Source organism: Hyla sarda, chromosome 6, assembly GCF_029499605.1.
Source record: "Hyla sarda isolate aHylSar1 chromosome 6, aHylSar1.hap1, whole genome shotgun sequence".
NCBI classification, from domain to species: Eukaryota; Metazoa; Chordata; class Amphibia; order Anura; family Hylidae; genus Hyla; species Hyla sarda.
The window spans coordinates 176,409,669-176,435,463 of record NC_079194.1 but is presented as its reverse complement, the minus strand read 5'-3'; the positions used below and the strand labels follow the sequence as shown (position 1 = coordinate 176,435,463).

Sequence of the window (25,795 nt, the reverse complement as noted above, 5' to 3'; positions counted from 1 at the left end):
GACAGTAGTCTCGCCTGTCACTCTCTCATCTGCCGCGTCCGGCACTCCGGTACCCCACTGCTGATGCAAGTTGTCCGACGGAGTGACCCGTTGTCTACTATGTACCCATACCAGTAAGCCAGACAGTGGTCTGCATGGTTTCCTCCACCGCCTGCCACTCATCACACAGCTGATGTATCTGCGGCTGGAGTTCCGGTACCCCACTGCTGTGCGTGGTGTCCAAAGGAGTGACCCATTGGATACTACGGACCCATAAAAGTAAGCCAGACAGTGGTCTGCGTGGTCTCCTCAGCCGCCTGTCACTCATCACTCAGCTGATGTATCTGAGGCTGGAGTTCCAGTACCACACTGCTGTGGAGGTGTATGAAGACGTGTCCTATGGACCCTAGACCGGGTTACAGGGATGCATTCCCCAGCCCCTCAGCCTCCCCTGATCTCCCAGGGTGGCGTGGATACTATCTATGGCTCCTAGGCCTTCCCTCCCTCCCACATGTGGCAGTAAGGCACAGTGATCGCCTATCTGGCTGTCCCCTTTTATCCAGCACCTGAAAGTGTACTTATTCAGCCAGACTGTGGTCTCCATCGCTGTCTGTCTCCCATCTCTGGGCTGCCACGGGCATGGTCAGGTCTCCCCTACCTCTCTGCTGGTATAAGGACTCTGGATGAGGGTCCCTGCAGGTACTCAGGACATATGACAGTCAGCCAGACGTTCATCTGCTGGGTCTCTTGCACCGCTAGGTCGCTCGTTAGTTCAGTCGTACTCCAATACCCCACTTTCTGTAGGGGGGTTCGATGGAGTCTCCCTGAGCATTCAGGAATCCTATACCAGTCAGCCCAACGGTTGCCTGCATGGTCTACTACTACTACGACGAGTCCACTACCATACACTTCCCACACCGTGGACGGTAGTTCAGGTTATCCACTGCCGAGGTGTAGTTACGAGTGAGTCTCCCCATGTTGCTCCATGGGCCCTATACAATACACCACATACTAGTTCGCAGGGTTCCCTCCTTTACCAGGTTCTTCCCTACATGCCTGCCACTCTCTGGGCTGAAGGCTGGTAACCCACTTTCTGTGTGTGATTCTGTCTGCAGCACCCAGTGTGGCCATGGTCCCTGTGCCAGATAGCCAGACTGTCTGCATGGTTTTCTACTCCACTAGGTCACCTTCCCCATTCTTGCCGCTCCTGCGGTTACAGTCGGTGACTCATTTTCCAGGTAATGTTCCAAAGAGTGTCTCGGTGGTTTCATTGGATTTTTTATACTTGGCGTTCAGACTGTGTCTGCATGTTTCCCTCTCCACATACATCCTTCGTCCCTTGCGTCTACGACATCAGTCCTGGTGTGTGGCACCATTTGGAGCTGAGGTTATTGGTGTTTCCTGCAGGTTCCATCACAGAAAGAGCAGCACTCTCTGTTCCCCTTTCTAAGAGTGCAACGTTGGTCTGCTAGGGGCATGGTTGTGACACCATGCTGCTGGACTTTTGAATGTTTCTTTCGCATCTGCTGTCTTGGTACCCCTCTACTATCGTGCGTTAACACGTCTGTGTCCCTACATATGCTAGGCCACTCTGCACGTGTAGAGTCCACCTTCCCTTTTTTTCTGTGGGGTGTGCCTCGGGCCTTCCTGTGGTCTTGTTTACACAGGTTTAGGCGGACGAACTCCTCTGCTCTCCCCCCATGCCTCCAGGTATCTGTCCTGGGTTCCTGTGCAGGGTGGTTCAGACGCCGGCTCTGTTGCCTTAGGAAATGACCAGAATGGCTCAGTTGACGCCCTTCTGGTCCAGGGTTACAACACGTTGAGATGTTCCTCTCAACGCTTTGGGTGTATGTGTGCTTCTTACTTCCATACGTAGTCAGGACTCAAATTAGCTCCTCCATTCCTTGATATGTTGTTACAGGGTTCCTGGGGACTACATCCACCCAGTACTTTGTCCCCTTACCTTCGGGCGGCATTTCACTGCTCCTATAGTGCTTGGCGCACTTTGATCATCCCCCTTCCACAAGAGGTACGGGATCAGGGAGCTTGGCATGGGCTGGGCCTGGGTTTCATAGTGACCACCCCTTCTTTTCCCCTCCTCTATATAGGTGGGGTACCTGGCTGGGCCCTTGCTTTTTGCTGAGAGCAATCAACTGAGCTGCGCACTTGCAGCCTGGCTCTCTTCCTGTTTCTTGGTTATCTACTGCTGCTCATACAGACTTGGCACTCTCCTCTGTTTTTGAGTTTTTGCACTCATGTATGGCTCGGCCAATCTAGCACCGTCTGTTGTCTGGGTCCTGCCATTGCTCTCCTCCTGCCTTGGTGCAATCTCCCTGGAGGGGTTTGTTCCTCCTTGTCGGTGTCAGTTGCGCTACACTGACACTACAGTCTTTCGGAGTAACCTTCCCTTTTGTTTCCCCCTCCGATTCCATCCTGACGGGATGCTGCTTTGGTCCGCTCAGACCGCTGGAGTTCATGTCTGGTTAGTCTCCGTGTCTTGGACACTATCCTAGTAGGCTGTGGCATGTCTTTTTTTTTTTCTAGGTTGGCCCTTCTGGTTCTTTGGGCCTTAGTGATGGTTGTGGTCTCGGCCAGCTTAGCTCTCCTGCCCCTGCCTCCGCGGTCCCGTTTGTGGGGCGGTCTTTCTGTACCGCACTTCTTCTTTGTCACCCGGACGTTTGTGTTTGCTTACTTTACAGCTGTACGTCTTCCAGGCGACTCAGGAATCTCAGTTTCCCATGTCGGCTGCTCCAGTGTTCCTGGATGCTCCTTTTGGCTGTTTATTTTTACATGTACATCTTCCATGTGACCCATGTACCTCCAGTTTCCATTTCGGACGCTCTGGTGTTCCGGGCTGCCCCTTTTCAGGGCATTCCGCTCCCTTTTTGGCCTTACTCCTCCTTCATGGGTTAATGTACTCCTGGGGCAGTGGGCGTTCCGGTCATCTGGATTAATCTACTCGAGCTTATGGCGGGCCCCTGGGATGGAGATTTTGGTCTGCAGCTGCTCTGGTCATCGATTTTCTGCACCATTCCTCTCCACAGCCAGTCTCCATCCTTCTTTCTTTTTTCCAGTGTTTTTCTGGTCTCCACCTTCTGTGCCTTCTGCTCAGGTGTATGCTGCTCTCCCTGGCGTATTTTCTGCCATATTCTCTTGACTTGGTTGACTCTGGATGGGGTTCTCTTGTTTGTGCCCTCTTCCATTTTTGTTTCCCAGCCGGGTTAGCCCTCTGTCTGGTTCTGTGTGTTGTAGATGATTCCTACCTCCTCCCACAATGGTTCCGGCCCTTCTGGCTTCCTAGTCGACCTTTTCTTGACTCTCTTTATGAACCGTAGCTTTGGACTACATAGGACGGGTCTCTTCCTTGTCGACCTAGTCCTTCTCCATGGACGGGGGATCTTTCGGGAGCTCAGTTTGTGGGCCTCGGTTGTCTCTGCCCGGGATCACGTCCGCAGGCCTTATGCTCGAGTTGATTAGTTCTCTGGACTGATTCCTCTTTTGCTGTTGGTTGTTTTTCCTCCCTAGGGGACTGCTTCGGTACGTCCCATCACTAAGGTGTTCCTCAATGAAGATTTTTTTGTACTCATCGTAAAATCTCTTTCTTGTAGCCTTCCTTGGAGGACACCATACCCACCCATTTCCTTATTCTTTGTCCGGATTTTCTTTTCAGGTTATTGGGTTTTTATTCAGATTCTTTTCTAGGGTCCTTTGGACATATTTCTTTGTTGGCTTCTCCTACTGCTTGGTGACAAAACTGATTACCTCACTTCCAGTGGGAGGGTATATCCTGCCAGGGAGGAGCTGCCTTTTTTTCCTAGTGTCAGCACCTCCTAGTGGCAAGAGCATATACCCATCAGTATAGGTGTCCCCCAATGAAGGCTACGAGAAAGAGATTTTACAGTGAGTACAAACAAAATCTCCTTATTGTTGCATTCTAGTAGACTGTTAATGAAATACCACACTATAAAGCAGTGTTTCTCAACCAGGGTGCCTCCAGATGTTGCAAAACTACAACTCCCAGCATGCCCGTACAGCTGAAGGCAGTCCTTTCATGCTGGGAGTTGTAGTTTTGCAACTTTTGGAGGCAACCTGGTTGGGAACCACTGCTATAAAGTGTTAATACCAATGGTGGATGGAATCCTCTGCTGGGTTGATCTGATGTTGTGATGATTACTTGTGCTGCTTTCATGATGTGATGCTGTATAGTTATTGCTGTATGTAATAGGTGCTGATTTATGGCTATTTCTCCAGGTCCCGTATCTGTAAAGTAGAATTGTTTCATACATTCAGTCATCTGGTAGAGAATCTGCCAGAAGAGCAGATCCCAGACTCACTCAGGTAAACATATTCTATCCTGTTATAAAAAAGCAACAACATTTTTTTGGTAGTTGGAATATGTGTTAAGGTGCTTTCACATGTTCAGTGTTTGATCAGGCTTTTTTCAAGCTAAATGGTGGAGTGGATTTAAAGGGGTATTCCAGGATTTGTTTTGTATTTGACTGTGTTACAAGGGCTCTAAAGTTAATGTAGTTCATAATATAGTGTCTGTACCTGTTTCATGGTGGTCGCGCAATTCTTCTGTGATTTTTGCCCCAAGGTTTATTTTTAACAGCATACAAAATTAGTGTTGTCTCAGGTTTTCCAAAGTTGCAGTGCGGCCTGACACATTACATCACTAGTCAGGTGTTCAGAGGGAGCCTGTCTTCGCTTCAATGGGTGGAGCGACCTTTGTTTGGGAGGTAGATCATTCTGCAGTGAATTGTAGGCACCTGGTTAGAAAATTCTGGTCTTATTGCATTGAAGGAAGTACAGGTATGTTTCTCTATCGGCTCCATTGGGGGACACAGACCGTGGTGTATGCTGCTGTCTCTATCTAGGAGATGTGACACTATGGCAACAAAAACAGTTGGCTCCTCCCAGCAGGATATACCCACCTTCAGGCTCTGAGCCAATCAGTTTAAGCTTAGTGTCTGAAGAAGAAGGTGGACATGATCTGGACTGCTCCAGACCAGGTCTTCTGTTTTTTTGTTTTCCTAGTTAGGGACATGTTAGTTTTTTATTCCTTTTCTTTTCTGTTTTCAGGTGGGGACTCAGGGACTGCGGTTCCCCGTTTCCCCATTGCGAGTGAGGGGGCACAGACATTGCGTATATGCGCTGTTAACCCCCCCCTCGCCAACGATCAGCGCTTGGGTGGTACCTCATGGGTCCGGGTCCCCCTATTTACTTGCTCGCGCATAGCAGCCAGGCATGATGCAGGTAACTAAAGCTGACTGAAGACTTCACTGAAGACTCCTTTAGGTAAGTTCTTCTGACTGAGGTAAGTACTTTCCCCCCTTTTTTCTCCATAGGTACGAACTCGCAACCTCTGGAGACCCCGTTTTGGCCCACCTACACTTCATGGGCTAGCCTATGCAAGGGCTGTACTTTATTCTGGGGAGCAGTGGCACTTGAGGGGGCATTTTTTTATGGGGCACTTCACTTATATGTGTGTTCGTGTGTGCTTGTGCTACCATGTCAGCGCCTTATATGCGGCTGTCAGCTGCGGCGCTGTATTGGGCCGGACACTCTCAGCGCCGGTTTACTTTCGTTTTGTCGGCAGCGCCTTATATGCGGCTGATAGCAGCAGCGCTGCCGTGTGCCGGGCGCTTCAGCGCCGGCTTACTTTCTCCTTCTCCGGCAGTCTCTGCCGGCGCTTTGTCCGCCCGCTTTCTTCCCCCAGGCGCATAAACGGCCGTCAGGTGCGCTCGGGACAGGGAGCGAGCGTCATGACAGTTCTTTAAGGCCGTCTATAGCTCCGCCCACAGGGCTAGGAGCTCTCGGAGGCGCAAAGCAGCCTCCAATCAGCGCCGTGGGCGCGATTTTCAGTTAGAAGGGGTCAGTTAGTGAGTGCCTTGCTTCAGGCACGCCCCTCTCTTCCTATTGGCTGGCCTGTTCACTCTCTTTCTAGCTGCTCAGAGCGAGTTCTCCTCTCTGCAGCTGACAGGGGACACAGACTAGGGTGAGAAAGTTCCTATCTCCTTTTTTTCTTTCTACATTCTATCCGTATCCCGAGCTGTTCCTTCCTCTAAACAGAAACCTGGAACTTCCGTGACTTACTATCTCTGTAAGCACTGTAATACCAAGATGTCTGGCTCTGCTGAGCCCACTTGCCCTGCCTGCTCCCCCAGACCCCCTGGTACCCCCTGATGTCCCTTCGGTCCCGGTGGGTTCAGCCGCTCCACCAGCCTGGGTTTCTTCCCTGTCCTAGTATATGGCTGACTTCCCGTCTCCCGTTCGGTGGCTGAGGCCTCCCGGGTAGTGGTGTCTGCCTTGAAGGGGTCTTCCCTGGGCAGGACCTCTGGAAGGGCCCGTTCCTCGTCTCCACATACTTCACGCTCTCACAAGCGTCCTAGGGGTGCCCCCCCTGGTACCCCCTGATGTCCCTTCGGTCCCGGTGGGTTCAGCCGCTCCACCAGCCTGGGTTTCTTCCCTGTCCTAGTATATGGCTGACTTCCCGTCTCCCGTTCGGTGGCTGAGGCCTCCCGGGTAGTGGTGTCTGCCTTGAAGGGGTCTTCCCTGGGCAGGACCTCTGGAAGGGCCCGTTCCTCGTCTCCACATACTTCACGCTCTCACAAGCGTCCTAGGGGTGCCTCGTCTGACTCTTCCATTGAGTCTTCAGATAGACGTGAGCGTTCCCCTCGTGGGTCCCGCCCCCCGGTCATCTGGGCACAAACGTTGTTCCTCTAGAGGACGTTCTCAGAGTCGGGTACTCGGTCAGGGTCGCCCCCCTCCAGGACTGCCTCTACTCATTCTCATTCCCCTTGTGAACTGGTGGACGAGGCTTCCGAGCCGGCATCTGGCAGAGGACCGCCCGGACTCAATTGCAACGGTGAACTTAGAGGACCCAGGATCTTGGGATGTCAATCCAGGAGTATCCTTTCATCGTGCTAAGCCGGCACTTCAAGGGTTCAGCTCTCACGCTGACTTTGACGCCATTCTGGAAACCGCATGGAAACATCCAGATAAGAGGTTTCCGGGAATCAAGACAATTCAAGAACGTTATCCATTTGACAAGGACCTTGTCACTAAGGTGGTTTCCCCTCCCTCAGTGGATCCACCAATTCCGGATCTCTAAGGTGACTACACTGCCTCTGGCAGATGCCGCTGCCTTCAAGGATCCCACGGACAAGAAGGTAGAATCCTTAGCGAAGTTTGCCACTGAAGCAGCTGGCTCTTCTCTTCTTCCCATCTTCGCCTCGACATGGGTGTCCAAGGGCCTGGCGGAGTGGTGCCAAAAGCTCCATCAGGATATCTTAGCGGGATCCCCCCCGGAGGATCTATCTGCTCTGGCTCTCCAATGCTCTAAAGCCGGGGACTTCCTGTGCACAGCTTCCATGCAGGCAGCCCATTGTTCTGCTTTTTCTGTGTCACCTAGCGGCTCTCCGCAGCTCTATGTGGCTTAAAGCTTGGAATGTGGATGCCGCTTCCAAAAGGTCTCTCACTGAGCTTCCCTTTACGGGCGGTCGTCTTTTTGGCAAACGCCTTGATGAAATTATCTCTGAGGCAACGGGAGGTAAGAGTTCCTTGTTGCCTCAAAATAAGGCTCGCCCTACTTCCCAAAGGAAGCCCTTTTCCTTTTGGTCCTTTCGGACCTCTGGCTTCAGCAAAGGGTCCGGGCAGGCGCCCCCGCGGGACAGGAAGGCTCCCTCGTTCCGGCCACGCCCGTCTTGGAAGCCGGACTCCAACCGGTCCGGCCGCTTTGTGCCCAAATCAGGCAACCGCTAGCCCACTTCTGCATGAAGTGAGGCCCCCACCCGCGGTTTCTTCTCGGGTGGGAGGTCGTCTCTTGTTTTTTCGGGACTCTTGGGTCAGGGATGTGGTGTCCAACTGTTACCGGATCGAATTACCCTACCTTCCAAGGGATCACTTTTTTCACTCCCGGGCCCCCCGGTCTCCTCCTCTGGCGAAGCAATTTCGAGCGGGTCTCCAGTCTCTGCTTCTTCAGGGGGTTATTGTTCCCGTTCCTCCAGGGGAACGGTTTCGGGGTTTCTATTCAAATCTTTTTGTGGTTCCCAAGAAAGACGGTTCTGTGCTTCCAATTTTGGACCTCAAGCATCTCAACCATCACCTTCTCATCCGCCACTTCCGAATGGAATCTCTCCGTTCGGTGGTGGAATACCTGGAACAAGGGGAGTTCCTTTCATCAGTGGACATCAAGGATGCCTACCTCCATGTGCCAATATTCCCAGGCCATCATCGGTACCTCCGCTTTGCGGTTCCGGAGGGGCACTTTCAATTTGTAGCTCTCCCCTTCGGTCTAGCCACGGCTCCTTGGGTCTTTACAAAGATCCTTGCGCCAGTGATGGGCCTGTTACGGTCGAGGGGAATCTCGGTGATACCCTATCTGGACGACCTTCTCATCAAGGCACCAACCAGAGCCCAGACTCTGGAGAATCTGGACGTCACTCTCCACACTCTGACTCGCTTCGGGTGGATGGTCAACCGGGACAAGTCAGTCCTCCGCCCTACCCAGTCTCTAACCTTCTTGGGACTTCAATTCGACACGGCCTCTGCCCGGATTTGTCTTCCGCCAGACAAACGTCTGGCGCTCCGGTCGGGGGTCCGCTCCCTTCGGTCCCGGGTATCAGTCTCCATCCGCACTTGTATGGAAGTCCTGGGTCGGATGGTGGCAACTATGGAGGCCGTACCTTTTGCCCAGTTTCATTACCGCCCCCTTCAATTGGCAATTCTTTCCTGATGGAACAGGTCTCCTCTGTCCCTCGATCGTCAGATTGTTCTCCCTCGCAGGGTCAGTCAGTCTCTGCTCTGGTGGCTCCGCTCCCCCCCGTCTTCTCCAAGGGCGGTCGTTTCTTCCCCTTCACTGGCAGGTTGTTACAACGGATGCCAGCCTGTCGGGCTGGGGCGGCGTGTGCAGGGATTGGACGGTTCAGGTACTCTGGTCTCCCCAGGAGACCCTTCTTCCGATAAACATATTAGAATTACGGGCGATTCTTCTTTGTCTTCTTCATTGGGAGCCCCTTCTTCAGTCCCGTCCTGTCCGCGTTCAGTCGGACAACGCCACGGCCGTGGCGTACATAAATCGACAGGGCGGCACTCGCAGCTCGGCAGCCATGGCAGAGGTGACCAAGATTCTCACCTGGGTGGAGAGCAAGTTTCCGGCCATTTCGGCGATTCACATTCCAGGGGTGCTCAACTGGGAAGCGGACTTCCTCAGTCGGTTCTCATCCGACCCCGGCGAGTGGTCTGTACATCCAGAGGTCTTCGCACAACTCTGCGACCTCTTCGCATCCCGGCACAATCGGAAGATCCTTCCTTTTGTGTCCAAGTCCCGGGACCTTCAGGCTCTGGCCGTGGACGCCCTAGTAATTCCTTGGGCGGGGTTTGCCCTTCCCTATCTGTTCCCTCCTCTTCTGCTCCTTCCCAGGGTGCTGAGGAAGCTCAAGGCAGAGGACGTCTCTTCCATTCTGGTAGCTCCAGATTGCCCCGAAGGTCGTGGTACGCTGACGTAGTCAGGCTCCTGGACGACACTCCACTGCGCCTTCCACTCCGTCCGGACCTGCTCTCTCAGGGTCCTCTTTGCCACCCCAATTTACAGTCGCTGCATTTGACAGCGTGGCGGTTGAAGCCCTCCTCTGCAAGAATTTACCACCGTACTTGGCGGTCTTATTTTCGTTGGTGTGAAGCTCAAGACTTCTCCCTTCTCGATTCCCCGTCTTCTCTCCTTTTTGCAGTCGGGGTTGGAACTAGGGTTGTCTCTCAGTTCCCTTAAAGGTCAGGTTTCGGCCCTTACTGTTCTTTTCCAGCGGCCCCTGGCTTCTAATTCTCATGTCTGGACTTTCCTTCAAGGAGTGACGCATGCTGTTCCTCCTTATCGGTCACCCTCTCCCCCCTTGGGACTTGAATTCGGTTCTGAGTGCCCTCCAGCGTGCACCCTTTGAGCCCCTTAGAGAGGTGTCTCTCCGCCTCCTTTCTTGGAAAGTGGCGTTTCTTGTTGCTATCACCTCCATCCGGAGGGTGTCTGAATTGGCAGCTCTCTCCTGCCGTTCTCTGTTTCTGGTGATCCACCAAGACAAGGTTGTTTTCCTGCCAGATCCCTCCTTTTTGCCTAAGGTGGTTTCGGCCTTTCATCTCAATGAGGACATTGTCCTCCCGTCTTTTTGTCCTGCTCCTTCTCATCCTAAGGAGCGCTTACTACACAAGCTGGATGTAGTTCGGGCTGTTATCTCTCCATCACTTCTTCGTTTCATCAGTGTGATTCCTTTTTCGTCCTTACGGAAGGTCGTCGCAAGGGACAACCTGCTTCCAAGGCCACCATTTCTCGGTGGATTTGGTCTGCCATTTCGGAGGCCTATCGCTGTAAGGGGAAGATTTCTCCTTTCAGGGTTGTGGCTCATTCTACCCGTTCTGTTGGGGCATCCTGGGCTCTCCAGAACAGAGCCTCGGCCTCGCAGATTTGCAAGGCGGCTACCTGGTCGTCTTTGCACACTTTCTCGAGGTTCTACCGAGTTCATACCTTTGCATCGGCTGATGCTAGTCTGAGCTGTAAAGTGTTGCAGACGGCTTTGGTACGTCCCACGGTCTGTGTCCCCCAATGGAGCCGATAGAGAAAAGGAGATTTTTTAACACTTACCGTAAAATCTCTTTCTCGAAGGATCCATTGGGGGACACAGCTCCCACCCTTTTGGGATTTTCCTTGGTTCTCTGTCCGAGGGTGTGTTCAGTTATGTTTTTTTCTTCTGGTTCTCGGACAGTTTGGGGTTTTTCTTGACCTGTTAGTCTCCTCCTATTGCTCTGGAACTTAAACTGATTGGCTCAGAGCCTGAAGGCGGGTATATCCTGCTGGGAGAAGCCAACTGTTTTTGTTGCCATAGTGTCACATCTCCTAGAGACAGCAGCATACACCACGGTCTGTGTCCCCCAATGGATCCTTCAAGAAAGAGATTTTACGGTAAGTGTTAAAAAAAATCTCCTTTTCAATGGGTGAGGTGACTGATGTGTGGGGAAAAAAATGACCTCACACTGGTTCACACTGTGGCAGAATTTCTGCCGGAGATCAAGCTGGCGGCACTAGGACCGCATGAACTGCATTGCTGTCCCCATAGATGTCAATGCATTTCTGAGCAGATCTCCCAAAAGATCCACCCAGAATGCATTGCCGTCTATGGAGACGGCAGTGCAGTCCGTTCGGTCTTAGTGCCGCTGGCTAAATCTATGCACAGAGATTCCGTATTGTGAACGTGGGACATGTAGTTTGAGGTAGGAATCTACAACAGGAAATAGCCAGTTCACAAAAAAATAGCCTCATCATTATAGTTGACTCAGAACATAGCCATTTAGCCCCAAGACAAGCACCTGTTTGACAGGTAAGTACTAAAATCACTTTATGGTGGATAACTTCTTTAACCCCTTTAAGCCCATTTTGGCCTTAAAGGGGTTCTCCGTCCCAGACATCCTAGCCCCTATCCCCAGCGGCGGGACCCCCGTGATCTCTGCAGCGCCACCCCACCGTCATCACTACAGAGCAAACTGGCTCTCTGTGTGATGACGGGGCGTTGCAGGGGACGGAGCATTGTGATGTCACGGCCCGCCCCCTTAATATAATTCTATGGGAGGGGGCCACGCCCCCTCCCATAGACTTGTATTGAGTGGGTGGGACATGACATCACAATGCTCCATCCCCTGCATTGCTCCGTCATCACGCACAGAGCCAGTTTGCTCTGTAATGATGACGGCGGGGTGGCACTGCAGAGATTGCGGGGGTCCCCAGCAGTCGGACCCCTGCGATCAGACATCTTATCCTCTATCCTTTGGATAAGGGGATAAGATGTCTGGGACGGGGAGTACCCCTTTAAGGACCCGGACAATTTTCATTTTTGTACTTTTGTTTTTTCCTCCTCCACTTCTAAAAATCGTAACTCTTTCAATTCTACAGACCAATATAAGGGCTTGTATTTGCATCACCAATCATACTTTGTAATGGGATCACTTCTAACATAATCTGCGGCGAAACAAAAAAACGTTTGGGGTGACATTTTTTTAAAAAAATGACATTTTGTAACCTTTGGGTGCTTCTGTTTCTACATAGTGCGCTTCTCAATAAAAATGACACTTTATTCTGCAGGTCCATACAGTTTTTTATACATTTTTTATGGTCTATGAAGTGACCAAAAAAATCCACAATTTTGGACTTTGTTTTTTTTTTTTTTCCATGTGTACCCCATTGACCGTGCAGTTTAAAGGACAACTACGGGATTGAAAATTTATCCCCTATCCTAAGGATAGGGGATAAGTTTCAGATTGCGGGGGGTCCGACCGCTGGGGCCCCCCCACGATCTCGTGTACGGGGCCGCGGCTCTCTGCATAGAGAGCGTGTGTCGACCACCGCACGAGGCGGCGGCTGACACGCACCCTCCATTTACTGCTATGGGAGAGCCGAAGCGCTGCCTTCGGCAATTTCCGGCTCTCCCATAGCAGTGTATGGAGGGGGCGTGTCGGCCGCTGCTTCGTGCGGTGGTCAACACGCCCTCTCTAACCAGAGAGCCGGGGCCCCGTACGAGAGATCGCGGGGGGCCCCAGCGGTCGGACCTCCCGCGATCTGAAACTTATCCCCTATCCTTAGGATAGGTAATACATTTTTCAATCCCATAGTTCTCCTTTAACTAACCTTATATGTTAAGTTAGGACATTTATGCATGCGGCGGTAGCACATATGATTATGTTTATTTCCGATTACATTATTTTATAAAAAAAAAAAAAAAGGGAAATGGGGGGGGGTGGTTCAAACTTTTATTAGGAGAGGGGCTTATTCTATAGTTAGTACGGTCGAAAAAAAGACATATGTCCATCAAGTTCAACCAGGGAATTGAAGGGTAGGGGTGTGGCGCGATATTGGGGAAGGGATGGGATTTTATATTTCTTCATAAGCATTAATGTTATTTTGTTCCAGGAATGTATCTAATCCTGTTTTAAAGCTGTTAATTTTTCCTGCTGTGACCAGTTCCTGAGGTAGACTGTTCCATAAGTTCAGAGTTCTTATGGTAAAGAAGGCATGTCGCCCCTTGAGACTAAACTTTTTCTTCTCCAGACGGAGGGAGTGCCCCCTCGTCCTTTGGGGGGGCCTGGAACATTTTTCTCCATATTTTTTGTATGGGCCATTAATATACTTATATACGTTTATCATATCCCCCCTTAAACGTCTCTTCTCAAGACTAAACAATTGTAACTCCTTTAATCGCTCCTCATAGCTAAGATGTTCCATGCCCCATATTAGTTTAGTCGCGCGTCTCTGCACCCTTTCCAGCTCCACAGTGTCCCTTTTATGGACTGGTGCCGAAAACTGAACAGCATATTCCAAGTGAGGCCGTACCAATGCTTTATAAAGGGGGAGTATTCCCATTTATTAACTTTTTTTTTTTTTTGTCCCCATGCAATCTTTTGATTGCATACACTGTTCAATGCTGAGCTTTGGCTTAGCATTGAGCATTGTTATCAGTGCTCTGCTGCTCCAAAATGCAATGGCTGGCTGGAGCACCAGACCACCGATCGGACGGCAAGGAGGCAGGTAAGGGCCCTCCTGCCATCCTCTCAGCTGATTGGGACATCATGATTTCACCATGATGGTCCTGATCTGCTCTGCTGAGCTGCCAGAATAGTTTAATTGTGGCATCTAAAGGGTTAATGCCGGGCATTGGCCTTATCAACGATTTCCGGCATCAACCCTGGGTCCTGGCTGCTGATAGCAACTGGGATCTATGGGGTATAAAGCATGCTCAGCTCGTGAGCACGCTTCGAACCATAACAACCAATCACAGCTCAGTTTTCCTATCTTAACAAGTTGTGGTAAAGTGAAAGCTGAGCTGTGAATGGTTGCTGTGGGCACAATCTCTCCAGTTTTTCTCTCACAAATCTTGATAAATCTGAGCCAATGGGGGAGATTTATGAAAACCTGTGCAAAGGAAAAGTAGCCCAGTTGCCCATAGCAACCAATCAGATCGCTTCTTTCATTTTGCAGAGGCCTTGTTAAAAATGAAAGAAGCTATCTGATTGGTTGCTGTGGGCAACTCAGCAACTTTTTCTCTGGACAGGTTTTGATAAATCTCCCCCAATGTCTTTTATACTTTCTCCCCATGGTTTTGGCTTCAAAAACTGTGGCCCAAAACCTGCTAGTCTCAGAGCATCCTCTACTATTCATCCAGGCCTATGCTGAAGCCCGATTGTAGCACGTGCACTTTATTGGGATGTTATTTCTGCAATAAATATTTACGTTTTGGATACTGTCAGACCATTTTCTCTTTTGGTCTCTCTAACCTCATCCTTCTTGTCATACTTTAAATTTTAAGATAAAGTCAAATATTTCCTAAACTGTGCAGCACATAGTAGAATGGCAACACTTCCCAGTATTATGATCTGCTAATGATTTTGTCCTGCCAATATGGTGTAATGGTCTGCAGATTAGCAGTTCTACTACTCTCATAGGGTGGGACACTTTGGCATAGTTGCTTGATATAAAGTATCTTTGTGAGTGGCTTGTGATGTCACCCCATATTGAGAGTCACATATGGGTGGGTAACAGAAAGTATTGTTTCTAAACAGCTGTTCCACCCTTATAGCATTTATATATTTAAAAGGAAAAAAAACACACACTCCCGTGGGTTAAGTACTTTCTGCATCCCAATGATCTTTTTAAGAATCATGCGACACATTGCTGCATATAAAATATTAGCTGTTACGAAAATCTCTGCTTAGTGTCAGTGAATGGGAGTATTCTTTTTTTATGTCCAAATCATGAGATATTAATCACATAGAAAAGTGTACAAGAATTGTATCTAGTTTAGGCAATTCTCTGTGCTAAACAGCCAGACTGCTACATTTTACCTGCACTTAACGGGGTACTCTACTAGAAAAAAATTTTTTTTTAAATCAAATGGTACCAGAAAGTTAAACAGATTTGTAAATTACTTCTAATATTTTTTTTTTAAATCCTTCCAGTACTTATCAGCTGCTGTATTATTCATAGGAAGTTTTTCTTTTTTAACTTCCTTTCTGTCTTACCACAGTGCTCTCTGCTGACACCTCTGTCCATTTTAGGAACTGTCCAGAGTAGGAGCAAATCCCCATAGAAAACCTCTCTTGCTCTGGACAGAGATGTCAGCAGAGAGCACTGTGGACAGACAGAAAGGAAATTCAAAAAGAAAATAACTTCCTGTGGCTCATACAGCAGCATTAAATGGGCACTGTCACCAAACATTTTTTTTATATGTTGTATTACAGAACAAATTTATTGTTCTGGGGGAGGGGGGGCCCGACTTCTGCCCTTCGTTCATCTACACTGGGTGCCTCCAGCTGTTTCACCACTACAACTCCCAGCATGCCCTGACAGCCAATTGATGTCAGGGCATGCTGGGAGTTGTAGTGGTGAAACAGCTGGAGGCACCCTGTGTAGAGGAACGAAGGGCGGAAGTCGGGCCCCCCCAGCAGGCATCAGTGATGTGGTGCCTGCTGGGGAAGTCTGCCTGGTAGTGAGCACACTACCAGGCAGACAAAAAGGCATTTTTTATATAGTAAAAAAATAAAAAATTTAAAGCAGGGATAGATTAAAAGTTAGGGATAGATGGGCAATAGGCAGGGACAGAAAGAAAAAAAAAAGGATGGTGGGAGCTACCCTTTAAGATTTTTTTATAGAAGTAATTTCCAAATCTGTTAAAATTTCTGGCACCAGTTGATTTAAAAAAAAATATTTTCCAGTGGAATACCCCTTTAAACATTGTAGTTTTGTGCTGCTGTATTTAGCTCTGAAAGGGTTATCCAACCTGTTAAAATTGATGGCATATGCCAGTGTTCCCCAGCTGTGTCTCCAGCTGTTGCAAAATGACAAATCCCAAAGTCTGTTTGGGCATGCTTGGAGTTGTGGGTTTGAAACAGCTGGAGGCACCCTTGTTAGGAAACACTTGCCTATTCTGTGAGAATCATTAGACCTGTGTGGGTTTTTATCTTCATAATGTAATGCAATCCAGCAGAGATACTGTACGTAGTAATTGGGACATTAATATATTAGAAAGCTGCGGAATGCTTCTTTGATATAAAGCAGTGATTCCCAACCAGGGTGCCACCAGCTGCTGCAAAACTACAACTCCCAGCATGCCCGGACAGCCGAAGGCTGTCCGGGCATGCTGGGAGTTGTAGTTTTGCAACAGCTGGAGGCACCCTGATTGGAAAACACTGGTATAAAGCTTTTTGCATCTTGTGATGAATGGTCTGTGCTGTGTAATATTTCTGGACACTCGTGTTGCTTCTTGTATAGGGGATTGTACAGTACAATAGAAAATAAGTGGCCTCTTCTTTTGCCCATTTAGGATTAGGCACCTACCACTCCTAAGCTATTGCTCTTGTTTAAAATCTTTTACTTTCCCGATGTCAGAGCTGGTAGCAGTGCCAGGAAAAGTTGGCTAATGTCTGCAGAAGGGTCCAGCCCTGGTGTCGATTACACAGGGGCCCTACTATGAATGAACCACCTATTGCCAGGAGAACGTTGAATTGTTCTGTTGCATATTTTCTGACTGCACTTGTAGACAAAATATATAAATGGATTTAGTATTTTCTGCGTTTGTGACTCTTTATTGGGGTGTATGTTTCTGAGGCTGGTCACATCTACCATCCTGGAGTCAAGTATAGGACTGAGCTGTGTGTAGCTTACATTGGTCTCACTGTAACAAGCCCATCTCGTATGTGAGCAAAGCCAAGTTTACTCATGGACAGTCATGTAGAAAAAGAATTAAAAACTTTAAAAACAAATGGGGAGATTTATAAAGCTGTTCCCGTCATTTTTTTGGCTGTAAAAAGGCGCGATTTTGCGCAATTCTTTTGCGCCTTTTTGAAATAGATGTTTTTGGAAAAATTGGCTGTGGGTTGCAGGGAGGTGCAGTTGTCCATGCAGTGGGCAGGATTTATTAACTGCGCCTTTGTTAAAAAGGTGCAACATTTTTGCGCAAACGTTAAAAAAACCCATAAATGTAGACCATGACCAACTTGGCTTAAAAAAAGACAGACCACAGTGAAAAGACTTTCAAGCATGGGGAACCACTTATTTAGCAAGGAGTCCTCTTTTAGAATAAAGTCATCCAAATTAGCGAACAACTAAGCACCAGGCAGGGTTGTGTGACAGAATTGTTTTTTTTAAAGAGAGCAATAGATTATTATGAAGAGCAATATATTTGGACAGATTAGTACATACAATTTGCACATGCCAGACAAGCTAGTATTGTCATGTTGGTTTTTTATCTCCCATTTGGCAACAGCTGGAGACACCACTGCTGTCGTTGTATTTTCTAACAACCATCTGGAGAGAGTATTCCAGCATTTGGGCTGCTCCATGAGTCAAATCGCTTCAAATTGTCACTCACCTAATAAACTGCAGGGATGTGGAATTCCGATCGCCCGACACCCAGGACATGGAGTTCCGGGCAGGTGAATTTTTCTGGGCAGGACTTGGCATGTCAGCACGGTACAATGGAGTATGGTAAATCATATCATTACTCCAATATGAACGAATTGTGGGCTTTTTAATTATGCCCATGTTTAACAAAACAGGAAAAAATCAGCTTCTTTTAACCCCGTGCTGTTAACACTAATGCCTGCAGTGGCCATAAAAACAGGCAAATTGGGTATAAAGCTTGAAGCTGGAGCCCAATCAGAGATGGAACTAGGACCTGGCTCAGTACTATGCCTAGGAAAGTGGCGAGGAGGTTCCTCATCAGAATCAGTAGAGGACGAGGAAGAAGAGGGCAAATATAGCAACTCTTCACCGCTGTCTGAACCTGAGGAAGATGCCAAGAAGGCAAATGCCTCCTCAGTGTTGTACGTGCGACGCCTTGACATATTTTTTAGAATGGATGACACTTGTACCAACACTAGAACTGTATATTTTTTGTATTTTTATTTTTTTTATTACATTTTTTTCCTTTTTTTTCTTTCCTGGAAACAAACAATCAAAATGTAACCGCACTACAAACAACAAAACAGTGGCGAACTGTCACCACTGTCCTGAATCCCTAGAACTACTCGCGGTGAGACAAGTATAGATAAATAAAAAAAACTAACTGTAACAGCACCACTAGTACTATAATATGTCACTAATAACTAATATATATATACTTTAATGCTTTTATATTTTCTTTGTAACTACGGAAATACAAACAAAAAGCAAAAATACAATTTCTTCACTGTAGCCTGTTCACTATCACAGGTTACAGCAGCTGATGAATGAATGAATGAATGAATCAGCAGCAGGGTAAGGGGCACTGCAGGGACACTGTTTTATAGCTGTTTTACAAAGTTTTCTTCAGCTTTTATAAAAGCTTTTTGTACACTGTATCTTCTCTCTTCTTCTGTTACATTAACTCCAGCATTACTGTAACAAAGAAGCAGAGACACTGTGATTGGTCCACAGGGACCAATCACAGAACTCTCTGACCAGGACCAATCACAGATGTCCTGGGATGTCAGGCAGAACTTGTCTCCCGCCCATGACAGCAGGACTTCTGCTGGTTAACCTGTGCAATGCCGCGCATCGCCGGGTTAACTGAATGCCTTATATATACGGCGGAATGCGTGGAGGACCTGCACAATCCGCCGTTTATATAAGCCATTCTGCGGGAAGATGTTAAAATATAACATTGTTACCAGTACGGTAAATGTAAAAAAAAAAAAAAAAAACACAGAATTGCAATTTTTATTATATCCCAGAAAAAAGTTAAAAGCGATTAAAAAGTCGGGTCAATACCAAAATGGTACCAATACAAAAATCTGATTATGGTGCAAAAAAATAGCCCTCATACAGCCTTGTATGTGTAAAAAAAATAAATAAAAAAAAAATAAAATACAAGTGTCAGAAAATGGCAATTAAAAAAAATTCAAATAAAAGTTCTGAATTTTTTTTAGATTAGTAAAACATGACTGAATCTGTACAAATCTGGCATTGCCGTAATCAGGCGGCCTAAAGTATCAAAACAACATGTTAGCTCAACCACAAGGTAAATGGCGTAGAAAAGAAAACCACCACATTTTCAAAATATCTTTAACTATTTAAATTTCACTTCACCAATATTTTATTTAATTTATATATATATTTTGAGCATATGTTATGGAAAAATTAAGAGGTATCATTATAGTAGTTATTTATGGCTAATATAGGGGCAAGGAGGAAAAAATCAGAGCGTAAAAGCAAAAATTGGCCCGGACAAGTGGATCGTCATGAGGGACAAGTAGATTTTGCTCCATTTTAGTCCCGTGGACAAGTAGTTTTTTATAAAATTTCCACACCCCTGAACTGGAGAGCGCAAAGTGAGAGCCCAAGCTTTGAGATCAGGGAGCGGTGACTATCCTAGTCACAATGGCCTAGGTGTTGAAAACACTGCGGGGGAGACAGCTCCATAACAGGTAAGCTGCGTTTAGTCTGAAGGTTGGTGCATGTGTCTTAAAGGAAAACTGTCATTAATCATTGATTTAAAGCGCCCGGGTTTTTTTGGAAGAAATAGCCGATACTTTATACCGGAATATTGGTATAAGTTATCGGCTATCGGCCTGAAAGGTCACAGATTATCGGTATTGGCCCTAAAATATCTATATCGGTCGATCCCTATTTTCCATTGCCTTTTTTGATGTTGTATATGTAATCCTATTCTTTTATATGTTATAGTTTTAATTAATTCTGTCTGCACCTTGAGATCTGAATTTCAGCTATTTATTTATTGCAAATGTTTTACTTGTCTTATTTGCTTTTTGTATATGCATTATAAACAGATTATGGTACCGTATAACCAGAAATTTCCTAAAATGTATTATTAGGATCACTGGAGCAATATATAATATCCCCCTTCACTTACTGATAGTCAAGAATGTGTCAGCACATTGCAGCAGCCACCGTTATCGTTTTATTTTATCCAAAGCAAAAAATTGATCCAGATGGAAGGAAAAGTAGAAGTCCTTCCTGTGTTTAAACAAATAAAAAACAACTCTAAATATAGCTTTAGGACGATCGTTGCACATTGCCATGCTTGGTTATGTTGCTTATGTTACTGTGGGAATCACATGAATGTATGCAGTTTCACACTACGGGCACAACAAGTACAAGTCTTGCTACCCCCAACAAATAGCCAAGTGAAAAGAATTAAAAAGGTGATAACATTTTACACCAACAATCACAATGGAGGGAGATGTATCAAATCCTATGCAGAGGAAGAGTGGTACAGTTGCCCATAGCAACCAATCAGATTGTTACTTTCATGTTTTAGAGGCCTTTTAAAAAAAGTTATAGAAACGCTCCTATTGGTTGCTGTGGGCAACTGCACTTTTCCTCTACACAAGTTTTGATAAATCTCCTCCGATAAGCCTCCTGTGCATCACTCCCCTTCTCATTTAGATGGACTGTGACCTGAGGTGAACTTGTAGGGCATCTTATCTGTACTAATGTGTACACATCCAATGGTCTCCACGGTGCTTGTGTTAATCAGTCCTTATCTTGTATTGATGTGATCGGACAGCTTGCGCACAGCATTCCTTTTGTCTCTGCATATCTCCCATGTATACTTTGCTAGAAGACAGCTGTCAATACAGGGGATGGTCTATTTGACCAGTATGGGCAGAGTTGGATGGGCAGAATGGGGTTATGTTAAGAACAGAAAAGGCAATTCTCTTTTATTATGTCCTTACAGTGTCACCACACCTTAACCTGCATCCTGTTGATATAGACTGTTAGTATTTGTACCTAATTTATACCCACCGTTTGGGGGTATTCCAGCTCTTTTATATAAAAAATGAATATGGGGCTGTGCAAAAATAGAAAAGAAACAATACTTATACTACTACCGACCAACCCCAGCTCCCGCTGTCCTCCTGTTCTTCTAGTTTTCTGCTGCTAGTCTCTTCAGCCTGCTTCTGAGATGAACACTTAAGGGGGCACTGCAGCCAAAATTAACTTATAAGTAGCTGATCGTGGGGGGGTCTGACCGCTGGGACCCCCTCCGATTTCTGGAAAGGGGCCCCGGCTCTCTTAGTGAGGAGCACATGTTGTTTACCAGTAGACAGCACCCGCTCTATTCATTTTTATGGGAGAGCCGATGATGCTCGAGTGCTGGACTCTGGTCTTTTCGTTGCTCCCGTAGAAATCAATGGAGCGCATGCACTCCTACAACATGTGCTTCTCACTCATTGCCAGGTCCCGTTCTGGAGATCGTGGGGGGTCCCAGTGGTCGGACAGGGGGTAAGTTACTTTTGGCTGCAATACCCCTTTAACACCTTAAGGGGTTCAGCGTTTTTCGTTTTTCCCTCCTTACCTTTAAAAAATCATAACTCTTTCAATTTTGCACCTAAAAATCCATATTATGGCTTATTTTTTGCATCACCAATTCTACTTTGTAATGACGTTAGTCATTTTACCCATAAATCTACAGTGAAACGGAAAAAAAAATCATTGTATGACAAAATTGAAAAAAAAAATGCCATTTTGTAACTTTTGGGGGCTTCCGTTTCTACACAGTACATTTTTCGGTAAAAATTACGCCTTATCTTTATTCTGTAGGTCCATATGATTAAAATGATACCCTACTTATATAGGTTTGATTTTGTCGTACTTCTGGAAAAAATCATAACTACATGCAGGAAAATGTATACGTTCAAAATTGTCCTCTTCTGACCCCTATAACTTTTTTGTTTTCTTGCGTATTGGGCGGTATGAGCGCTAATTTTTTGCGCCGTGATCTGAAGTTTTTAGCGATACCATTTTTGCATTGATCGGACGTTTTGATCGCTTTTTATTCATTTTTTATTGATATAAAAAGTGACCAAAATGCACTATTTTGGTCTTGGGAATTTTTTTGCGCGCACGCCATTGACCGTGCGGTTTAATTAACAATATATTTTTACAATTCGGACATTTCCGCACGCGGCAATACCATATATGTTTCTTTTTATTTACTTTTTTTTTTATGGGAAAAGGGGGGGTGATTCAAACTTTTAATAGGGAAGGGGTTAAATGATCTTAACTTTTTTTTTTTTTGCAGTGTTATAGCTCCCATAGGGACCTATAACACTGCGCACACTGATCTTTTACATTGATCACTGGTTTCTCATAGGAAACCACTGATCGATGATTCTGCCGCTTGACTGCTCATGCCTGGATCTCAGGCACTGAGCAGTCATTCGGCGATCGGACAGTGAGGAGGCAGGTGGGGACCCTCCTGCTGTCCTGTAAGCTGTTTCGGATGCCGTGATTTCACCGCGGCTATCCCGAACAGCTCCCTGAGCTAACCGGCATGCTTTCACTTTCGACTAAAGGGTTAATGTTGCGCGCTATTAGCCACGGGTCCCGGCCGTTGTTAGAGGCCGTGGCCCCGCGTTATAGATCTGGAGCGGACTCATGACGTAGCGGTACGTCATGAGTCCTTAAGGGGTTAAAGAAAGACCTTCCCACTTAGCCAATTACTGGCCTAGAAGGGACGCCGATGCAGGAAGAAGACAGGTGATCGGAAGACTGAAAGAAGAACAAGCAGTGGCGCAACTAGGTGTAGGTAAGTACAGTGGTCCCTCAACATACGATGGTAATCCGTTCCAAATGAACCATCGTTTGTTGAGGGATCCGTGCAATGTAAAGTATAGGAAGTTGTACTCACCTGTCCCTGCCGGTCCGGATAGTCACCGTTGCGCTCCATCACTGTCGCCATGTCCCCGCCGCTCCGGAACGTCGCTCTCACGTCGCCGTCATCATGTCACTACGCACGCCGCTCCTATTGGATGACGGGACGGCGTGCGCGGCGACGTGATGGAGGGGATCCCGAAGAGGATGCTCCGGAGCCCAGAGGACTGGTAGGATACCATCACCGGAGCACACGGGGCACCGTAAACGGCTATCCGGCGGCAGCTGAAGCAGTCAGCACTGCCGGATAGCCGTTTATGCGATGGCCCCGACATACAATGTTTTTGTATGTTGATGCTGCCTTCAACATGCGATGGCCTCTTAGTGGCCATCACATGTTGAAATTATCGTATGTCGGGGGGGTCACTGTATAGTTTTGTTTAAAAATATATAAATATATATATAGCTCCTAAAACTGCTTTCTAAGTGTCCTGGACAAGAAACTATTTATTTCATGCAGTGATGACTGAATAAGGAATAAGTAAGCAGATTTGTCATTCAGGACTCTAGTAAAGCTGGATGATCACACATATGGCTTCCAAATTGGTTACTATATAGAATATATTTTTTGCCTAGCTACATGAGGCAAGCGTCCATTAATTTATATTAACTGGTTGTTTTACTGGTTTATCTACATATCATGCAGTATTTTACCTTTTTTTTTTTCCCCCCTTTCTTCAGGAAATTGAAGACATATTGTGATTATAAAGAAGCTGCATTGTCTTACCAGGAAGCCTGGAGGCAACTGCGAGAACAAGTATTTACATCCTGGATTCGAACGTCACGGGATTACCTGAACTTCAGCTGATAGTTCAAGTTTAAATCACTGAACTATGGACATGACTGTAGATCCTTGGTAATATGTACCTCCACCAAAATATAGGACTTGTGTTGAACCACAGGATGAATTTAATCTTTCCTTCAGGCTTCTTTTTTCCCTGCATTTTGTGGTCCTATATAATTATAGGCATTTGGGCTGCAGCACCAAAATAGGAATGTGTAGAAAGTGGTGAAAGCTGCAAATCATCAGTGGATTGGCTGGTCCAGTGGCGACTAGAATCTCTTGCTATGTTATGCTGCCCAGAGCCGAATAACAGCCCTGACAGGATCCCTTTAGAACATTTTCCCTTTTGTGTTTTTATTAAAAGTTTTACTTGTTTCTACAGCCTCTACAAGTTGTTTGCTGTAGGACATCTAATTTTTTTCTCTACTCCTGTATTATTCTCCCCTGCAGACTACCTTCTATCTGCTTTTTCTCCAGCCTCTGTGAGCAGTCTTTGGTTTCTCTTCTGCTGTCTACTATCTGAGCTCCCCCTGCCCTTATGTGTAATACTGAGAAAGTCTGTCTGACACTTAGCTCATCTTTCTCCCGTGGACTGGTAGGACGGCAGAATTTTTAATGAGCCCTAGTAAATAAACAAACATATCATTTATTGTGTGTATATACCTGGCAGCAGTAAGGACACACAACAATCACATGACTAGTGCACCCACAGACAAGGCAGCTCCAAGATCGTTTACTTATTTCTAAATAATAAAACAATTAAGCCCCCCCCAATAAAGGGGGAATTCATACCCATCCCACTGTATTTATTATTTTTTTTTTTTAAGGTTCTCCCGGACAGTGGAGGGCCATTTCTACTTCATATGCCAAAAGAAGTCTTCCGCTTGGTCAGATTTGGGGCTCTGAATACTTTCTTCTCTCATTACAGGTTATATGAAAGAGTCGCAAAATATACGGCCATTGGGCAGTTTATCAAAACCTGAGGAAAAGTTGGCTATAGCAACCAATCATAACTTTTTCCATTTGTAACCAGGCCTCTGAAAAATAAGACGCAATCTGGTTGCTATGGGAAACTGGTCAGCCTTTCCTCTGCCCAGGTTTTGATAACTTTTCGCATACTTATCAGTGGGTCATACATTATACATACTGTAGTGCTTTGGAAAACACATGTGGAAGGTGGCCAACCACCTTCAATGAATCTACAGCAGCAAAAATTTACAAAAGACGAATTGTGGGAAGTAAACTAGGCTAATAGCTGTCTTATGTCTATGAATGGCTTATCAGTAAAGAAAACCTAAGGCTGCCCTTACACAGAGCTAGTAGCCATGGTTAGTTCATGGGATTGTGATAACTGCAATTGAGACCTGGGCTTAAAGGGGTTACTTACCATAAGGTGATTTTAGTACTTTCCTGCCAGACAGTAATGGACATGCTGAGTCAACCATAACGCTGTGGCTATCTTTTTGTGAAATGGCTATTTCCTGTTGGAGTTCCTTCCCTCCAACTAAAAGACCCATGATTCCTTATTTAGAAGTGTGTGGTCACTTTTCTCCCTCCCACACATCAGCCACCCCACCCACTGTGTTCAATTCCATGCAATAATCCAATGTTTTCAAATCAGGGTGCCTCCAGCTGTTGCAAAACTATAATTCACTGCAGAATGATCTCCTTCACACATTGAAAAAAAAGAAAGGCTCGCTCTGAACGCCTGACTAGTGATGTAATGTCTCAGGTCACACTGAAACCTGGGAAAACCTGAGACGACAGTCATTTTATATGCTGTTAAAAATAAACATTGGGGCAAAAATCGCAGATTTGCAAGACCACCATGAAACACAGGTAAAGACATGTATGGAAGGAGCTATGTAAACTGTAAAAAGCCTGTTTCGGTTTCCCAACAGGACAGAGGGCACTTGATCTTCTACTAAAATACTCTGTGCTGTAGGTCCTATTCCATCCTTTTGTGTTCCATGTTGCTTATCTCCACTAACTCTGCTCACCATGATGCAGGTTACTGCCATTGGGCTCTGTCCCATTCAGGGTTCATTCATGACCAAACAAAGCCAAATGGACCCTTTGCACAACAGATGCCATGGCCCTCTGACTTCAAACGGGTTGAGCAACTGTGCTCCCTTTAGTGGCAGTATAAACCTAGCCTTAAAGGAGTACTCCGGTGCACACTTTTTTCATGTTATCCCGTCCGGGCTGCAAAATAAAAGAAAACGTACTTTATCTCACCTGCCAACGAGCCCCCGGAGCTCCGGTACAGGTGTTCGGTCCCCGGGCTGTATTCTTCTTACTTCCTGTTAGCCCGGCACGTCACACGGAGCTTCAGCCTATCACTG

The 25,795-nt window shown here is 46.6% G+C and overlaps 1 protein-coding gene across 7 annotated transcripts in view; it reads left to right on the top strand.

The window, feature by feature from the left end:
* ADAT1 (adenosine deaminase tRNA specific 1) overlaps positions 1-25,641 on the top strand; it is a 48,366-nt gene extending 22,725 nt beyond the window's left edge. For 4 of the 7 annotated variants that reach the window (XM_056525844.1, XM_056525848.1, XM_056525847.1 and 1 more), the window contains exons 9-10: positions 4,231-4,317; positions 23,348-25,640. In XM_056525844.1, the coding sequence (XP_056381819.1) occupies positions 4,231-4,317; positions 23,348-23,474 (214 nt within the window). In that variant the 3' untranslated portion in view covers positions 23,475-25,640. The other 3 variants (XM_056525851.1, XM_056525845.1, XM_056525846.1) reach the window with 3 other exon arrangements.
* The last annotated feature ends 154 nt before the right edge of the window (positions 25,642-25,795 follow it).